This window comes from Staurois parvus, unplaced genomic scaffold, assembly GCF_062004578.1.
Source record: "Staurois parvus isolate SC_StPar_1 unplaced genomic scaffold, SC_StPar_1.0 ptg000090l, whole genome shotgun sequence".
NCBI classification, from domain to species: domain Eukaryota; kingdom Metazoa; phylum Chordata; class Amphibia; order Anura; family Ranidae; genus Staurois; species Staurois parvus.
In genome coordinates this window covers 11621518-11635548 of record NW_028317886.1, presented here as the reverse complement: position 1 = coordinate 11635548, position 14031 = coordinate 11621518, and the positions used below count along the sequence as shown (strand labels likewise).

At 45.2% G+C, this 14031-nt stretch overlaps 1 protein-coding gene across 1 annotated transcript in view; it reads right to left on the bottom strand.

Moving 5' to 3' along the window:
* CTSO (cathepsin O) overlaps nucleotides 1-14031 on the bottom strand; it is an 82193-nt gene that overhangs the window by 46231 nt on the left and 21931 nt on the right. Inside the window, exon 5 of the mRNA XM_089670417.1 lies at nucleotides 10807-10928. Within this exon, the coding sequence (XP_089526543.1) occupies nucleotides 10807-10928 (122 nt within the window). The remainder of the gene's footprint in view (nucleotides 1-10806; nucleotides 10929-14031) is intronic.

The window sequence follows — 14031 nt, the reverse complement described above, 5'->3', positions numbered from 1 at the left end:
AATGAAGTTCTACCCAAGACAAGATCAGGTCTGCTTCTTCCTGAGCAGTGCAGCTACCTGTCCTTCCTTGATGTCTGATTGCATTGTCTGACTATAACATGCGAAGAAAACCTTCAGCCTGTCCCTGGACCCAATCGTACTTACTAAGGTGTTTGCTCCAGATCTGGGGTTGTTGAGGACTGCTGTGTCCTCATTCTGAGATATCTGAACAACCTGCTGCTCAGGAAGCAAGTCAGCTCAGAAACTGATGTCAAATGTCCGCCAGATGATACAACTACAGGTGAGGTTCAGTTGGGTGTTGTACCTGCAGATGTCTTGGTTTTGACACAAAGTCTGGATTACATAGGCTTAGTACTTGAAGAGACAGGCATTTCTCCTTCACATGTGTTTTGTCAAGCCCAGCTGGAGTCCCTGAGGTCATTGGAAAGTCCCTCCTTTCACACCTCAAGACTAGTAGAGGGTGCTCTTAGGGTTTTAATTTATAGGCTCTGCTCCATATTGAAGCATATATAACACTAGGTGGCGCCCTGTACAACCTCAGCTGTTACAAATTGCTAATCTAAGTCAAAATACAGATAGTTCCTCTAACTGAGAAAGGGCAAAACATAAATGTCATCTAGATGGGGAGCACCAATGTGAAGATACAGAACGGCAGTCACTGGCCCACATAATGCAGCTTAAACAACATATGTAAGAAAAATGTTCTAGGGGCTCTTCCCTAATTATTTTTCTAGTGTATGTTTTTGGGTACTGTGACCTGCACCAAGTTGGTGAGTTAGTGGACTGCACTTACTGGTCTTCAAATTTCACCCCCCTTTTTATGGTGTTACGGTTTAAAACAGTTCCACTTATTAAACATACATATGGCATTTATGGATCCTTGAGAGACTCTTGGTCTTGTTCTTGATTAGGGGTCATTTGTTGAAATCACTGTCTCTACCCCTCTCTTTTTAATTCACTCGAATTATTATTATTATTATACAGTATTTATAAAGCGCCAATAGTTCGCTCAGCGCTGTACATTACAAAGGGGGACAGAACATGTGACAGAACAATACCAATACAATGTGATACACGAGGGGTTCGAGGGCCCTGCTCTTTCGAGCTTACAATCTAGGAGGGAGGGGGTGGTGGCACAGGAGGAGATAGCTGTGGGGGATGGGGTGGTAGGAAGAGTGGAGGAGGTCGGCAAGTTAGCAGGGGGTGGGGTAGGCTTCCCTGAAGAGATGGGTTTTCAGGGTGCGCCTAAAGGAAAGAAGAGTAGGTGATAATCTGATGGGTTGGGGCAGGGAGTTCCAGAGGATGGGTGACACCCTGGAGAAGTCCTGGAGGCGGGCATGGGAGGAGGAGACCAGGGAACTAGAGAGAAGGAGGTCTTGTGAGGAGCGGAGTGTGCGTGCTGGGCGGTACTTGGATATTAGGTCAGTGATGTAGTTCGGGGCAGTATGGTGGACAGCTTTGTACGTCAGCGTTAGGATTTTGAATTTGATCCGTTGCGCAATCAGAAGCCAGTGGAGGGATTGGCAGAGGGGGGTGGCGGAGATGGAGCGGTTGGAAAGGTGAATGAGTCTGGCAGCCGTATTCAGGATGGACTGAAGCGGGGATAGCCAGCGGCGAGGCAGGCCAGTGAGGAGGGAGTTGCAGTAGTCGAGTCGTGATATGATGAGAGAGTGGATGAGCTGTTTAGTGGTTTCTGGGGTTAGGAACGTGCGTATTTTGGCGATGTTGCGGAGGTGGAGTCTGCACGAGTTTGTTAAAGATTGGACTTGGGGCTGGAAGGATAGGTTGGAGTCCAGAATGACACCCAGTACTCTGGCCTGCAGGGCGGGTTTGATGGTAGCGTTGTTGGATGTGACGGAGAAGTCAATGGGGGGTGGTGTCCGGGCTGGGGGGAAGACAAGAAACTCGGTTTTGGAGAGGTTCAATTTAAGGAAGTGGAGCGACATCCAGTCTGATATGTCACTCAGTAGGTGTGTGATTCGGGCTGAGACCAAGGGGGTGAGGTGGGGGGTTGAGAGATAGATTTGTGTGTCGTCGGCATAGAGGTGGTAGTTGAAGCCGTGAGAGTGTATGAGTTGGCCAAGGGAGGAGGTATAGATGGAGAAGAGAAGGGGCCCAAGGACAGAGCCTTGAGGGACCCCAACAGAGAGGGGGAGTGAGGGGGAGGTGGTAGCATTATAGGTAACGCTGAAGGAGCGTTGTGACAGGTAGGATGAGAGCCAGGAGAGAGTAGAATCTCTGAGGCAGAGGGAGTGTAGTTTTTTTTGAGGAGGGGGTGGTTGACTGTGTCGAAGGCCGCAGAGAGGTCAAGGAGTAGGAGCACTGAATAGTGGCCATTAGCTTTGGCGGTTAGCAGGTCGTTGGAGAGTTTGAGTAAGGCGGTTTCGGTGGAGTGGAGTGACATCTTGCATTATAGCAGATAGTTGTAAGTATGGCTTTTAAACTGAGGGGAGGAGATTGATGTTGGGATCAGATTGGCATTCACAAAGGGGACAGATCAACCGTGTAATGATATAACTGAAACAATCAAAGTGAACTTTAAAAATCATAAACAACTCACTATTAAATATCTAAATAGGAAGTGGGACATTTAATTTCTAGAATCTTACATAGAACATGGAATGATTCCTAGAGGTCTCCGTGACAAGGTGGTTTCAGCAGGACACCTCCACACGGAATGCTTCTTGGAAAAAATCTTGTCTCCAAGAGGTATAGGAGATTATGCGTCTTATTGCTGAGGAAGAAAAACTCCAATTAGAGGAATTACAGAAACAAACTGGGATAGTGTTGGAGAATTTGACCCTTTTAAAGATGAATTGGAGTTTGAGAGACAAAATTAACTGTTAAAGAAGGAGGTAGAGAAGATACAGAGGAATCTCAAAACTACCAAACAACTTAAATTTAAAAGGGACCTTGAGGACTGGAATAAGCGATTTATCTTAGATCTAACAATTAATAGGAGGAGGAGCCGTTAACGTCGGAGGCGATTTGCTCCCAAATCACAGTGGTGCCTCCTCCTCCAAGAGCGATGAGAATCTCAGAAATCGGTCTCTTTTTTAGAAGATCCAAGTTTCAACGATCAAGGGGCCAAGCATCAACAGGAAATGTAAAAAAGGTATACTGGTGGACAAGGGTCAGGGAGAGGAAAAAAAACCCACAAAAACAAAGTCCACAAGACGGACCCAAAGTCAGAGTAAATAACCAATTTGATACAGGAAGAATTGTTACCACATACTGAAGATCTTAATGTTATTAATCTTTCCAACTTTGTCCTACAAGGGAGGCATGTTAAACTTTTGCAAAAAGGTCTTTCCTTTTCCCCCACTGCAGATATGGATGAATCTCAGGTCTTTAAAAGACCTCTCTGTTTCTTAGAAAAAAAATTTTCAAAACCTTCTTTACAGGATCAATGCAATAAATATATATAAGCTGAAATATCAACTTATATCACCACGCTTAAATAATGGTGAAAGATAAAAAACAAAACTGAATTAATAAGATCATATATACTGTATACTATAACAAAGCAGCCGTTTTAAATAATATTAAATATGAAAATAGATGTGTAGTTTAAACTGTCCTCATAAACAGCACTCAGTTATACTCAAATTACCCTAAAACATTAGAATCATATGTACACAGATATCACATGGAGAATGGAAAGACAAGCAGACCTGCTGCAATACGACTGAACATTTCAATAGGATGAATATTCCACTGTCGGTCCTGTAATAATCATTCAGCACCAATGAGGTTTATTTTCCACTGCTGGTTTCTCACCAGCATCTGGTGAGTGTTCAATTTGATGGGGCGTTAATCACTGTAGGATTACAATGATGGTGTATTGGACTTTCTTAAAGTAATATTACATTGATGAAGTGAACTGAACTTTATTCACATTTGTACACTTTGGTGGAAGTCTTGCTTTTCTTTCCATTCTCCATGCGATATCTGTGTACATATTATCCTAATGTTTTAGTGTAATTTGAGGATAACTGAGCGCTGTTTATTAGGATGGTTTAAACTGTTCTTCAAAGGATAGTTGGAGAGATGGGAAGATATTTTCCCGAGTGATCAAGAAATACAGGTACTGAGAAAGCTGGCCAGTCTCTTGGATGAAAATGCTGATTCTAAAGAGGAGGCAGAAGACTCAGGTTTGCAGTCTATAAGAATTGTCGAGTTAAACAAAGTCTACAAGGATGCCCCCTCTACAGAACAATAAGTGTGAGTTTATTCTTGGAGCTTGTCCAAAGAGACCCTAAAATGGTTAATTAGTCTTCTAGATCTAATGACAATCTCTCCAAAGATGAGCGTAGAGTTTAATGAATTAAAGAATGCCCCTAAAAAGTAGTGAAAAAGGTAGCAACGTGGTGTTACTTAACCATAAACTGCTACTGGGTAAGGAAGCAGGTTTATTCTAAAAAGGTTTATAACTACCTGTGGGTTGAGACCTTCCACACACCAACTTATTATAGCATTCCCAAAATCCAGTCAAGCCCCCGGGGAGACCAATAGTGTCAGCAGTTAATGGCCCCCTCGAAAGAGTGGGTAAATATCTGGATAGCCTTATCAAAAGGTATGGTAGTTCAACCGCCATTGTACGTGCAGGATACGAGAGATGTTCTTCTCAGGATCAAGGGGCTGGAGATCCTGCCAGGGGCTCTACTCGTAGGGGTGGACGTGGAGTCTCTCTACACGTCCATACCACATGACTGGGGTCTTCGGGGAGTGGCAACACTTCCTGAAGATCCAATATTCCAACATGGGGGCCAAAAATGTATTTATTCTTGAATTACTGGATTCTGTACTCTCCAAAAACTATTTTCAGTTTCTTGGAATATACTAATAATAGATTAGGGGTACTTCAATGGGTGCCCCATAGGCCCCTGTGTATGCCTGTTTACATCTGGGGAAAAGGGAACTAGATGTGGTATACCACTCTAGTCTGTACCTGGCATACGCAGTGACTTAGGTTAGGTACATTGATGATTTCCCTATTGCTTTGGACAGGTTCAATTTAACAATTACATATTTTCATGACAGAACTGAACCTCAATGTAACATTAGACTAACTTATAGTTTTCACCACAAAGAGATTCTGTTTTTGGATCTCTTTATTTCAATCATTTAGGGTTCTCTCTGTACTAGAATGTTTAGAAAGGATACAGCAGCCACCACTCTCCTTCATGCAAGGAGTCACCATCCGGAATCTTTAAAAAGAGGGATCCTAATGGGTCATTTCCTCCGTATCAGTAGGGACTGTACATAATTTGAAGAATTTAGAAAGGAGTTTAACCAGATGTACCAAAGATTTTGTGAACGAGGATATCCCCACAGAGTTTTGAAATCAGCTAGAAGGTCGGCATCTAGGAGGCAGCGTAGCACCTTACTTTAACAGTCAACTGATGGTCGTACAAGGTTTATTACCAAATTTGGTTCTCAGTGGGGGGAGATAAGGTCTATACTTACCCAACATTGGCATGTGTTAACTTCAAACCCTGTAATTGCACAAATTGTTCCCAAACCTTCAATGGTAGCCAAGAGAGAGAATAACTTAAAAGATATTCTGGTGCATTCGAAGTTTACCAGAAAAACCCCCAGGAACTGGCTGTCCTGCACTACTGGAATGTTTTCCTGTGGACACTGCTCTATTTGCCCACATGTTGAAAAGACTAAGGTGTTCACCAGTGCAGACCTTTTGAGGACTTATGATAGTAAAAGGTTTTATTAACTGCTCCACAGACCGGGTACTCTATATGAATGAATGTCACTGTAAAAAATGTTATGTGGGCAAGATAAAAAGATCTCTCCATATCTGCATTGGTGAACACCTGAAAGCTATTAGGAGTAATAGCAAACCTAAGGAGAGAGAGAAGATTAATCCCTTAGCGCTTCATTTTAAAGAAAAACAAGGGGGCCTGACCACCGGTTTGAAAGTAAAGGGGTTCTTTACTTTGAAACTACCTGCAAGGAGAGGTGACTTTGATAAAGTCCTCCAGCATGAAAAATGCAGAATCTACAAGCTGGGTACTTTAACCCCAAATGGATTGAACAATGAGATGAATTTGGGAGTTTTTCTCTCCGTTTGAGGCTGTTATTAATTAATCCCTATAGTAGCTATTTTGGTGTTTAACATCTAACTTTTTTTCTTTACATATTCTGATCTTGAGTATTCCTGTTCCCAAAATGGGGGGGGTTCTTTTCTTCTGGGGACTTGATGTTCTATTTTTTACTGTCAACGTATGTTGTTTAAGCTGCATTATGCGGGTCAGTGACTGCCGTTCTGTATCTTCACATTGGTGCTCCCCATCTAGATGACAACATTTAGGTTTTGAACTTTCTCAGAGGAACTATCTGTATTTTAACTTAGATTAGCAATTTGTAGCAGCTGAGGTTGTACAGGGCACCACCTAGTGTTATATATACTCCAATATGGAGCAGAGCCTATAAATTAAAACGCTGAGAGTGCCCTCTACTGGTCTTGAGGAGGCCCGTTTCAAAGTTAAGCAGGCAAAACATTCTGAATGTACAGTTGTGACCAAAATTATTCAACCCCCAATGCTGTAAAGGGGTTTAGGGACTATAGTGTACATTTGGAATTGTATTCAGAATCAAATCCTACAAGGACGTTGTAACTACCCAAATGCAACTAAAATGACATCAATTGTTTATGTAATACAGTAGTAAATGGTTCTTATGTGGTTTCTTCATTGCCACAATTATTCAACCCCTTAAAGACTACCACTCTGAAGAACAGAGGTTCATACAGGTGCTTTCCATCAGGTATTGAAAACACCTGTGGATGTCACCGAGCAGCAATCAAGCATAATAAGCACCAATTAGGCAGCTTTAAAATGACTGTGATACTCAGCTCCTTCTAGACATTTACTGGTGTGGTTACAAACATGGTGAAGGCAAGAGAATGGTCCAGGAAGACAAGAGAAGAGGTGATTTCTCTTCACAGGAAGGGCAATGGCTATAAGAAGATTGCAAAGATGTTAAACATACCAAGAGACACCTTAGGAAGCATCATTCGCAAATTCAAGGCAAAGGGCACTGTTGAAACGCTACCTGGTCGTGGCAGAAAGAAGATGCTGACTTCGACTGCTGTGCGCTACCTGAAGCGTAGAGTGGAGAGAAGTCCCCGTGTGACTGCTGAGGAACTGAGAAAAGATTTGTCAGATGTGGGTACAGAAGTTTCAGCCCAGACAATAAGACGCACACTGCGTAATGAAGGCCTCCGTGCCAGAACTCCCAGGCGTACCCCCTTGCTGTCTCCAAAGAATAAGAAGAGTCGACTGCAGTATGCCAAAAGCCATGTGGACAAACCACAAAAGTTGTGGGATAGTGTTCTGTGGACTGATGAAACAAAATTAGAACTGTTTGGGCCCATGGATCAACGCTATGTTTGGAGGAGGAAGAACAAGGCCTATGATGAAAAGAACACCTTGCCTACTGTGAAGCATGGTGGAGGGTCAATCATGCTTTGGGGCTGTTTTGCTTCTGCAGGTACAGGGAAGCTTCAGCGTGTGCAAGGTACCATGAATTCTCTTCAGTACCAGGAGATATTGGATGGAAACGTGATGCAGTCCGTCACACACCTGAGGCTTGGGAGACGTTGGACCTTTCAACAGGACAATGATCCCAAGCATACCTCCAAGTCCACTAGAGCATGGTTGCAGAGGAAAGGCTGGAACATTTTGGAGTGGCCATCGCAGTCACCAGACTTAAATCCGATTGAGAACCTCTGGTGGGACTTAAAGAAAGCAGTTGCAGTGCGCAAGCCTAAGAATGTGACTGAACTGGAGGCCTTTGCCCATGAAGAATGGGCGAAGATACCCGTAGATCGCTGCAAGACACTTGTGTCAAGCTATGCTTCACGTTTAAAAGCTGTTATAACTGTAAAAGGATGCTGTACTAAGTACTAAGATTGAATGTCACTTGGGGGTTGAATAAAACTGATAATGCTGTGAGCACAGAAAAGACATTTGTGGTTATTTCATTATAACTGTTATGTTATATTTGTCTGACCTACAAGTGCCTCTTTAATGTAAATGTAAGCAAGATGACTGAATGATCAAAAGCAATGTCAAACTGGCCAAAACACTCAATTTCAGTGGGGGTTGAATAATTTTGGTCACAACTGTAGCTCTCGGACAGTGACTTGATGCCTGGTCTTGCACATTTGTGATTAGCCGGCTGAACTAAGTGGAGGACAAGTGAATTTCCTAGTGCACATGTGCGGCCTCGCTCCAGCCCTGGAAGGAGTAGTGATGCACTGACAGGGAAAGTGGATGCCAAGTCTGCAACAGGACAGTGGCTTATCGTGTGGTGCAGGACGCTGTGATGGCCAAGGTACTCTGTACGTGAGTGGGAACTCTCTATATACATTGTATAGCTGACTCCACCCGTGTTCTTACCAGGACACAGTTGCTTGGACTTGGATGGTTTTTCAGTCCCTCAGTCACATCACCCGTAGTTAATTTGATCCAATGAGTAACCGTATGTGGCACCTTCCCTATATCTTCTACCTTCAGCTCCTTGAACTGGGACTGATATAACCGGGTCTGCTTACTGTGGCTGTCTAGTAAGGATATCCTCCTGTAGGTTCTTAGTGAGGCTGCCTTCTTTCACCCAGAGGGTGTGCTACCCGAATGTCTGTGGTGATTGACATGGACCTTCAATGAACTAACTAGCTGCAATTTTTCCATGCTACATAGATTTGCTATGCATGCAAGTATTTACTTGCCATTATTTCCTTGCTCAGCTGACATTACTATAGCTGGATCCTTCTAAACTTGCTTTTCGTTTGCAGATGGGGTCTTTTGACAATCCATAGTGTAATACTATCATCGGGGTTGAGATTTATAATTTTCTGTTTATGTTTGATTTTCTTGTATGGTTTTGTTTCCATTATCTTCAGCCCAAGCTTTGCAAGCAAACGATTTGTCACCCCCCAGTGCTGCTCAATATAGCTTACGTTTGTTATTCAAACTACCTGGGTCACCCTGTAGTACCTTCTTTTTTATTATACATCACTTCTTATAAGCAAGGGATCACGGGAATGGATGTGGGACTTTTAGGTGGCTGCCAGCACCCAAACCAAGTGCTATTAATGGAAGAAGATTCTGGCAGGCATTAGTTAAAGTTAGTTCATACCATATCCGGCAGGAAGCCCACAATGGTCTTTTGTATATGATTCAGCCATGGACTGAGAGTTTCCTCCTGGGAGGACTTGTCCACAGAGAATTCCTGATTCTCCACACGTTCCTCTTTTCTCAAATGCCTCATCCTTTTGTAGAAGGGGAGCAGAGGGAAGGACAGTACCTAAATTTTCATCCCAGGCATTCCAGTGAGAACCCTGAAAGCTGATCATGCAACCCAGATATGGCGGCAGAAAATTTATCCCTTGACACAAAGGAAGTGGATGATTTTGCCACTTAGATAGTGGAATAACGAGGTAAGGACAGAGATTCAGAACTAATGTGAGCATTTAGAAGTCCTTTACAGGGCGAAATTTGCAAAGAATCCTCTCCACCTGACAGAGTGGTTTGGGGGCTCATCCAAACACCCTTCGCTTTGTTTCTCTACCTGCACTAGGCCACGGCTTGCTGAGTGTTAAACAAGGTCTGTAAACCCAGAGGAAGCAGACACCAAGCTTAAAAGAGTTTCGGTCTAAGCCAGAACACCTATGTGACAGTCACTCTCAGGAGAAAAGTGTTGCAATACCTGCTGTGCCTGAATGGAAAAGTGGCAAAGTTGCTGTGCAGGGCTGTAGGCAGAGTGCTTGTGTGGTGTGACCAGGTATCTCCACATCTTGTAACTTCAAGTTCGAGCTTCAAGTGATGTGTACTGCACTCAGAGATCAGGGAAAATGGAACCTGTGCAAGCAATGACTTACAAGACAATGTCATTGCCCACACATGACAGATCACCCTTTTATTGCACTTCTACAGCTGAATGCCATCCATTGACTAAATGGCCAAAAATTACCAAAATAGGCAGGGGACCACTGTCAGGGAAGCTGCAACATTGCTCCACTATAAAGCAGAGCACTCACCAGTCAATAGTTGCAAGGCATCAAGCCAAATTTTACCCATCATGGTAGACAAGCCCCTTAGGGCCTTCAGGGACTCAGCTTTCCTCCAGGGGGATCCCTGTCATGGACCTGCAGAGCACCCTGCTAGCAATGTCATTGGATACAACGTATCTGAGAAATTGCAGTCCACAGGGTCCAGTACCAACCAGCAACATTATATGCTGTCTTCGCTCTGCATGTGGTATCCCAGATTCAGTCCTTTTTGGCCTGCAAGCTGCAGTGACTGATCTGGATAAAGCCCCTGCCATGGGGTTTAAGAAACAGACCAGGATGTATATAAACAAAGCCTCTGAAAGAGACACAGTGTGGTGCATTCATCAAGTAAAGGCATTACCACAAAACTGAGTGAAACTGGGAGTTGTTATACCTGGGATTCATGCCTTTTTTGGCCAGTGTCAATTCACCTGAAGGTGACTGCATAACCCAAGTAGTCATGAATGTTAACTATTTATTCTTTGTAAATTATATTCTTTGTACATGACACCATACTGTTTTGTATATAAGAGGGGGACAGTTAACCGACTTACTGTACTCCTATTGCATCGATTTCTACTCCTACTTCCAAATGATCCTTTGTACTCCTGTTTATTACATTGTATCTATTTTGTAATCCTCAAATTCACTGTGAAAGAATATTAACTACTCTGTGTTTTGTGATAAAGAAAAAAAAATACAACAGACAGACCGATGATGAGAAAATGGCTTACCTTAAGTCATAAGCATGATATCCTTTTATGGACACCCCAAATTCCATTGCAGGGAAATAATGGCATGATCCAGTGCGTGCTTTAAAGGGGTATATAGAGGACCTCACCAATTTAGTTTGAGACTTAAACAAAACATAAATAATGAAATGAGCTAAAAAGAAATGTCAACCACTTCAGAATAAATTATATAAAAAGTAGTTACTGAGTTCTTTATTTGCAATTAAAACAAGTTTTAATGATTTTAGAGCTTCAATAACAAAGCTTTATTAACAGAATGCTATTAGCAGTCTATTACCCCTCCAAACACTAGGCAAATATCACATAAAAATGTTTCCTTACTGTAAAAAACAAACTTTTTTTCCTGTTTCAGACACAATTTTAGATTTTTACAGGTATTTACCAAAACATATTCAAGCTATTGTTATATAATGGATATGGGCAGTGCACACTGTCAGGTTTAATTTGAGGGCATGTACATCCAAATTGGAGGAAGGGTTTAGGAATTACAGCTCTTAAGAGTAGCCATCCTCCTTTTTTCAAGGGACCAAAAGTAATTGGACAATTGAATATAATCATAAATAAAATGTTCATTTGCAATATTTTGTTGAGAATCCTTTACTAGCAATTATTGCCTGAAGTCTGGAACACATGAACATTACTAAAGACTGGGTTTCCTCCTTTCTGATGCTTTGCCAGGCTCTAACTGCAGCTGTCTTCAGTTGTTCTTTGTTTGTGGGTCTTTCTTCCTTTAGTTTTGCCTTCAGCAAGTGAAATGCATGCTCAATGGGGTTGAGATCATGTGATTGGCTAGGCCACTGTACAATATTCCACTTCTTTTCCTTCAAAAGCTCCTGGGTTGCTTTTGCAGTGTGTTTTGGATCATTGTCCACCTGTACTGTGAAGCACCGTTCAATCAACTTTGCTGCATTTGTGTCAGGAATCTAGGAATGACCAGAAAGGTGTGGACTGACACAGGGAAACGCAGGTCTCAGGTACAATACAATACAGGTTATTATTAGCCACCCAGATATATATCTATATAAACGCACAGTGAACAAACTAACCTTCCACTAATCTTAGGAGGTGCAGGAACACAGGCGTAGTCAGGGCTGGAGGGGTGGAATGGTCAGGCCGGCCGTAGGGTTCTGTAACAACTGCCTGGTGGTACCTCTAGCGGTCCCCAGGGCAGGATTCCCCAGGGCACGGAGTCTAAGCCCCAGTCTGCCTTTTCACCAGAGCCCCTGATGGTGGGGATGGACTTGGCGCAGGACTGAGACCAGGTCGCGGCCCCTGAGTACACCTGCTAGTGGTAGGGGGATCCGCCAGAGGTATGTGCAGGTACGGCTGGATCCGTGCAGGATGGATGGATGGCAGAGTAGTTAGCGTGGTCAGACAAGCCGGGTCGGTAGCGGTGGAGGCAGATCAGTACAGAGCAGCAGGCAAAGAGTAAACGGGTCACAAGCCAAGGTACAGCAACAGGTGGTCAAACAGCATAGGAGTAGGCAGAAGAATAGTCAGGGATGAGCCAGCAGTCAGAACAGGAGACGGTCAACAGTGATCAGGATCAAGCCGGGTCAGCAACGAAGCAGGAACACAGGATACAGGTACAGAGGCTCATGGGAAAACATACACCAAGGCCCAGAGCACAGGCCTGGTCATGCCTTATATACACCTTTCTGTAATCAGCCCCAGGTTTGGCGGATTGTGAGCTTCTGGCTGCTAAGAGCACCCGCTGGTCAACTCTGGTACTGCAGCCCACACGGCAGGTGAGTTCCACCACCAGTGCTGAGAGCACCCGCTGGTCAGCTCTGGTACTGCAGCCCACACGGCAGGCGAGTCCCACCACCAGTGCTGAGAGCATTCCTGACAGTACCCCCCCCTCAAGGAGCGGCCTCAGGACGCTCCAAACAGTCCTTAGTGGGCAAAATGTTCCACCGCCCGGGTCAGATAACTGGCTGAATATCCTACTGCCGGAGTAAACCGGCTGGCTGGGCTTCCTGCTGGTAGACTTCTCTTTGTGTAGGAGAACCCAGGAAGGCAGGTCACTGGGCACAGGATTTCCAGGAGCAGGCTGGGTATCAGTTATCAGCCAGTTTAACTGGACATCAGGGGCTGGCATGTCGGGCTGTGCAGCGGGCAGAGGCACGTCAGCGGGCACCGAGTCATCTGGCACGACAGCGGGCACAGAGTCACCGGGCACGTCAGCGGACACCAAGTCACCGGGCACGTCAGCGGGCACCAAGCCATCTAGCAGAACCGCGGGTACCGGGTCACCAAGCTTGACAGCAGGCACCAAATTAACTGGCACAACAGTGGGCACTGAATCAACTGGCACGACAGCGGGCACCAAGTCATCAGGTATAAGGTTATGTGGCTCAACAGCGGGCACTGGGTCCTCAGGCATCAGGTCATCTGGCTCGACAGCGGGCACCGAGTCAACTGGCATGACAGCGGACACCGAGTCATCAAGCATCAAGTCATCCGGCTCAACAGCGGGCACTGAGTCAACTGGCACCGAGTCAACTGGTACGACAGCGGGCACCAAGTCAACTGGCACCGAATCATCAGGCATCAAGTCATCTGGCTCGACAGCGGGCACCGAGTCAACTGGCACCGAGTCAACTGGTACGACAGCAGGCACCGAGTCAACTGGCACCGAGTCAACTGGCACGACAGCGGGCACCGAGTCAACTGGCACGACAGCGGGCACCGAGTCAACTGGCACGACAGCGGGCACCGAGTCAACTGGCATCAAGTCATCCGGCTCAACAGCGGGCACTGAGTCAACTGGCACCGAGTCAACTGGTACGACAGCGGGCACCAAGTCAACTGGCACCGAATCATCAGGCATCAAGTCATCTGGCTCGACAGCGGGCACCGAGTCAACTGGCACCAAGTCAACTGGTACGACAGCGGGCACCGAGTCATCAGGCATCAAGTCATCCGGCTCAACAGCGGGCACTGAGTCAACTGGCACCGAGTCAACTGGCACGACAGCGGGCACCGAGTCAACTGGCACAACAGCGGGCACCGAGTCAACGGGCACGACAGCGGGTACCGAATCATCAGGCATCAAGTCATCTGGCTCGACAGCGGGCACCGAGTCAACTGGCACCGAGTCAACTGGCAGGATGGTACAGTGAGTGGGAGTAGGGTACCGACATGTGGCAGATCGCTGGGTATACTGGGCTGTCACTGGGGGGGCTGTCACTGGGGGTGCTGTCG